This window comes from Cyprinus carpio, chromosome A19 (assembly GCF_018340385.1).
Source record: "Cyprinus carpio isolate SPL01 chromosome A19, ASM1834038v1, whole genome shotgun sequence".
In the NCBI taxonomy this organism is placed as follows: domain Eukaryota; kingdom Metazoa; phylum Chordata; class Actinopteri; order Cypriniformes; family Cyprinidae; genus Cyprinus; species Cyprinus carpio.
In genome coordinates, this window is record NC_056590.1 from 19,466,682 (window position 1) to 19,472,681 (window position 6,000).

Sequence of the window (6,000 nt, forward strand, 5' to 3'; positions counted from 1 at the left end):
GAAACCTTAGAAATATCCCAAGCTGATCATGTGAGAGAGGCCATTTATGGGGACTCAGCTCTGCTCATTCAGCTGCAAGAGACGTAACTGCACTGTTTCGTTATAAAATCATTATACAGAGGTACTGCATCAATATCATTGCTTATATCGATTTGTCGTTGTCTAGGGATATTGAGTACTTGCTCTAGTTTCACTGTTGTTTCAAGAGAATACAAGCCACTGTACAGTACAGAAGAATAATGAGTCTTTTGTAATTACTGTTAAGGTAAGTGGGTATTTTGTCACGAGCCCCTCACATTCCATAAGCACAGCAACTTGAGCCAGCACTGTCCCTGTGCCAATGAACATGGTGGAAGATACAAATGAATCCCCAACCTCACAAACAGAGAGATTCATTATCTCCATGTGTGTTGTTTGGTGTTATTTAGACTGAAGAGCGATACATTGTTAGCATGGCAATTCAGCAACCCAGACAGAATAGAAAAACAACAGGAAACACTAAACGTAGCTGACCTGTTCTTCGAACTGACAGTTTCTTTGTCCAAGAGTATTACCCATGAGCCCTAAGATCAGTGGTGACAGGGAGACAGCGGGGGGCCGAGGGAGTCCACCTCTTTCCCAGAATTTTCCCTGAACATAGCGTGAGCTTAGGGAAGAAGAATGCCATCAAACTTATGTGGTGATTAAGATCTCTTCCTGTTCAATGACAGATCCCGTAGCCATGTAACGTAAATACAGCCTGAAGCAGAGCCAAGCTGTCACTGATGCAGAAACTCAAACTGAGGGGTATGCTGCACCCCTGATCAGACGGGCAACTTCTGAGAGCCACCTCTGAAAGGTTATGCCCACAGGCTATAAATTACCAAATGCTGTGAAAACCAGATGAAACTCAGAATGATCATGAAAAGAACATAGAGTCGTAGAGTCAACAAAGAGCGATCAACTGGAAAACTTTCCGACATAATTCAACTAAAACAAGTGAATTATCTTAATTTTTAAAAGTTAAAAGTTTTAAAAGAGTATTGGGACACTTTAGGCACAGTGGGGGTTTTGTCTATACGATGAAAAGTCAATGGGGTCCAATGTCTAGCATGTCAACATGACATGAGAGTTAATAAATGGTGACAATTTTAATTTTTGGTTTAACTACCCCTTTATCTATGAACATGGTCCAAATACTTACACAGTTGTATCATTTAAAACAGTGGTTCTGGTTCTCAACCTTTTTGACTTGAAGGTTCCCCCATTGTCCAACACAATATTCGAAGGCTCCTCAAATGACAAAACTTTTTAATACAAACTTGGAGTGACAATATATTAAATTAATTAACCGCAATTATTTTGGGCTTCCTCAAGTTAAGAACTATATGCTCTTTAATAAAATAATAGTTTTGATTGATTTTAAGTGTTTTATAATTAGAATGAATGAATGAATTAATAAATTGATTAATTAGGTTTGATAGCTTTTAATACAAAATAACTTAAATAATTTAAAGTCATCCTATGGCCCCTTATAAGTTTGCATTGTGGGCAGTCGTGGCCTAAGGGTTAGAGAGGCAGACTTGTAATCCGAAGGTTGCAGGTTCGAGTCTCAGGTCTGGCAGGAATTGACGGTGGGGGGAATTAATAATCAGCGCTCTCTTCCACCCTCGATGCCATGACTGAGGTGAGATGCTTGAGTGAGGCACCGAATCCTCAACTGCTCTCCAAGCACCGCAGCAATATGGCTGCCCACTGCTTGGGTTGTGAGTGTTGGTTGTTCTTTTTGTTTGCTTTGATTGTTTAAATGCAGAGCACAAATTTGGAGTATGGGTCACCATACTTGGCCAAAAGTCACTTCACTTTCACACTTTCAAATACCACTTGGTTTGATATTTTCTAATACAGTGCATCTTTTCTGAATATTTTTTTGAGGACATTTGACCTTGTAACTCAAGTAAATCACTTATATTTGCCATGGTATGAACAGTATGTTAGAACAATTACAGCCACAGAAGATTCTGGATGGGGGTTGTAGTTCACAATACGGCTCTTATCAGTTCTGGTTTCCTTTTTTTACACCTCAATTGGTTAAACAAACACATGGAACACAAAGTACTACATGGAGCCAAGTAAACACACAGAACATACTTTCACACATACATAAGTTTACGCATACTGAACATGAAGCTTGCTTTGTTCTAGCACTGAAGGGTATTTGTCCATGTAATCCTAAGCAGTTTACACTGAGCACACATTCATCCATCTTCCTTGTCACCTTCTCTACAGGAGGCACCAGGTTTACCCTTTCTACACTTAGTTGATCCATCATCCTAACAATGCTCCTTGTGATGCAATTTCCTCCAACAGAAGTTCTCTTGTGATTACATGTAACTCAGTGTCTCAGTTTTGATGTTTTCCATGCAGGGAACATATGATATGTTTTTACTGTACAGCTTTGTAGCCCTTAAAAAAATGCTTTTCTATGACATAAGGGATAGCAGAGGCTTTGCATATGGAATGTAACTTTGGCTCAATTGTGTACTTAACTGAACACGCATCTCTCACTTCCACCACCTTTCAGGGGTTCACAAAAGTGCATGGCACAGAGCTTACAAAAGCATGAGGGCTCAATCTAACGAACTAAAGCAGAGAAAATATTTACAGCCAATTATTGCTTAAATCTACTCTGGAAAACAGCCCTTAGTCCTGCAGAATAAGAACAAGTATGTAATAACAAGCCTTCTTGTCACAGGAGTTTAAAAGCATTCTGATCAGATCAAAGACTTCATAATTTCATAAATCCTGTCCTGGCTTTGGCTCAAAACTGTGCCAACTCCAACTGTGCAACTATACTAGACTTGTGCATACAGGGAATTTGGCAGCTGCAGGCAAGACAACATCTTATACATTTGTATCTGGTCATTATTATTTACAAAACTGTAGTTGGGTGAAAAGGGCTCTGACCAAGGCCACTTTAACAATCTATTGTCCAGAATCTGTAAAGCACTGAAAGAAGTCCATTGAATGGATGATTTGCATGTCTTCTAAAACTGACCTTTTAGCCTCATTACCATCAGCCGTCCTAGTGAGCACCACTAACTAGCAAAATTTCAAAAAGATTCTCAAAAGACATTTCAGCAATCATCTTCCATCATAACACTAAACTAACTAGCAATTCAATTAGAATGGCACATCCATTCTCCAAACCATTCATCTCCCCTAAGGTTGTAGGGTAGAACGGCGAAATAAAAAGAAATTTTAACAATGTCAAATCTAAAGGCTTGTCTAACGAAATGCATTGGAAGGGTTTTAAAAGTATAACAGTTATGCATGTGAAAATCACATAGAAACAGATTTCTCACAGATGCTTCTGCACCAAAACACCCTGTTCTTACTTCTGGTGTGTGAAGTAATGTCACCATCACCTAGGTGAATCCTGCTATTTAATGAGGAATGGAAATCAGCAGCTGTGAGCTGTGAATACCTATTGACTATAGCAGCAACTATAGTGTTTAAGAGCACTGGAATGCTTCACTGCTTCTATCAATCCAGCATTTTCAAAAAAAGAGCCTGTTTTTGTTCTCTACAGTATAGCTCTGAAGTGCGTTTCAACACAATCTAATTAGAAAACATAACTATTTTATGAGGTGGCAATATGATTGATATGAAAAAAGTATTTTTCTTTGGAAAAAACATAAGCATGATGGTCTACCCTTGAACCTAACCAGCAATGGGAAATAAGCAGATTGTATGAAAATGCTTGAATGAGATTATTAATTTATACAAATTAGCCACCCATTCACCAAAATGTTAAATAGTTGTGCCATAAGAGTGTGTTGTCATTGCCCATATAATGATGAAACTCACTGAGTAACTACCGTCGAATAATGTAGAATTGGAGAATGTTAGATTATTGCTCCAAATAACAAACATGGCATCTAAGGACTACTACTATTTTGTTCTCTTTTCTCTTACGTCATGTTATACCAGCAAGAAACTTCTAACCACAGGTCGAAGACGGTATGGTAGTTCCAATCACATAACTTTACAATGCTGTTTGTGAATGTTTGATGGATCACAAAACACAGAATTGTTGAGTTACATGCCTACGACCAACTCACAGCCATGCAATACTCATCACCACACAACTTGTGTACGAAATTGCTTAATTTCACCTGCAGGTAGAAAATCTATTAAAAGTAAATAAGGTACAAAATTCCAGCCAAAGGAAATAATAATCAGGCTGAACTAATGAGAAAATTATTATTTTATGAGGTGACAGTATAATATTAAATAGTATGATGTGGTTCATTCACAATTATTAGGGGGAAAAAAAGCATGAAGGTCCACCCCTAAAGCGAACAATCAGTTTGAAAGCAGATTGTGAGGAAAATGTACGAATTAAACTGTGCAAAATCTTACAAATTAGCCAGCAATTTGCCAAAAATGTAATATGCATGTATGTATGTACTGCCATGACATTGTGTTATAATCATCACAATTAGGATGTTGCCTATTTTTTCATAATAAAATACTGTCAAATTTAGTAAAATCCTTGTTTTTTTTTTGTTTGCTTGTTTGTTTTTTTGACAGTGTACTAATGCAGAACTTTGCACATTCTCTCAAATAACCTGAAAAGTTTCAGTTCTTATCCATTCAGCATATGATCCTGTAGAACGCAAACAACAAACTTCCCTGACAATAAAATTAGCATGGCAACAACAGTTTCCTGCAAAATACCATAATTATTAAGAAGATTACTAATTAAACTGAAGCAACTCGATTTGTGCCACCACTACCACCTAAATAAAAGAAATGTACCAAACTGACACATATACAGTATCTTCTTACAATGCGTTAAACTTCATAACAGTTCCCATATTAATTTCTTATTTTACTTTAGTAACTGTAGCAGCTATGGCTTTTTGGCGGAAACTCTGGTTACCATGGTGAAGTGTTGTGGATTCAAACAGTGTTCTTGTTAACCTTCTTTACACATGATACGGCAAAGTTACAGTCGTCCATTAAGCGGTCGCTGTGGTTTTTAAGGCTTAATTGCCCCGCCGAGGAGTTTCTTTGACCCGGACTCACCTGAGACACGAGCGGGATGAGTGTTTGCTCCACCGAGCGAGTTTGAATCTGCAGCCCGCAATCAAAGTTCCCATCGCCGCACGGAGACGAAGCCATTCCCGCCGATCCGACCCCCACTAGTGCTCACGACAACACTGAGTTTGCTGGGAGTCTCTCGATGCTGCGAGCGCGTGTTTGGTTTAGTTTAAAAGCCCTCCGTGTGTTCTCCACTATAATCCGCGCGCGCTCGCTTATGAGTGAAGGACTGTTCATGTACACACAATAACAAACTACAACCACAGGACTGACTGACTGCTGCAGCCACTGGCGAGTCGGTATCCAAGAGCGAGCGACTGACACACACACAGAGAGAGAGAGAGAGAGAGAGAGAGAGAGAGAGAGAGAGAGAGAGAGAGAGAGAGATCGCGCGCGTGATCAGAAGCAGACTGTGCGCAAGCAGCACAATATGTCTTTGCCTTCCACAATATAAGGGACAGGGTGTCTCTGTCTCAGTAATCTTTTCATCTTGACTTTCTGTTAATAACTGTTTTTGGTCTTTTCACTTTTACCTTCACAATTTTCTTTCTTTTTCATTCATTCGTGTTATCTTGCAGCTCTTAGAGCACAAAAGTTGACAAATTACAAAATTATAATAATATTAAAATTATTCCAAAACTTAAATGTATTGTTTTGGTGTAATTCCTAAAAAGTAAATTTATTAACCAAAAAAATAATAATAATGATTGTAATCCCCTTTTTATGAAACTATTTTTATTGTAGTATTTTACATTATTATTATTTACTACATTTAATTTATATTATATTATTATTATATTATAATATAAAATAATAATAAATGTGAATTTTTTATATTTTCTTATTTAAAATGAATAAATAAATAAATCTTTCCAAATAGGCTACTACTTGAAATCTGTTAAAAATACACCC

The 6,000-nt window shown here is 37.7% G+C and overlaps 1 protein-coding gene across 1 annotated transcript in view; it reads right to left on the reverse strand.

Moving 5' to 3' along the window:
• LOC109086004 (alpha-catulin-like) overlaps positions 1–5,431 on the reverse strand; it is a 54,484-nt gene extending 49,053 nt beyond the window's left edge. The window contains exon 1 of the mRNA XM_042776925.1: positions 5,074–5,431. Within this exon, the coding sequence (XP_042632859.1) occupies positions 5,074–5,169 (96 nt within the window). The 5' untranslated portion in view covers positions 5,170–5,431. The remainder of the gene's footprint in view (positions 1–5,073) is intronic.
• Positions 5,432–6,000: the final 569 nt, after the last annotated feature.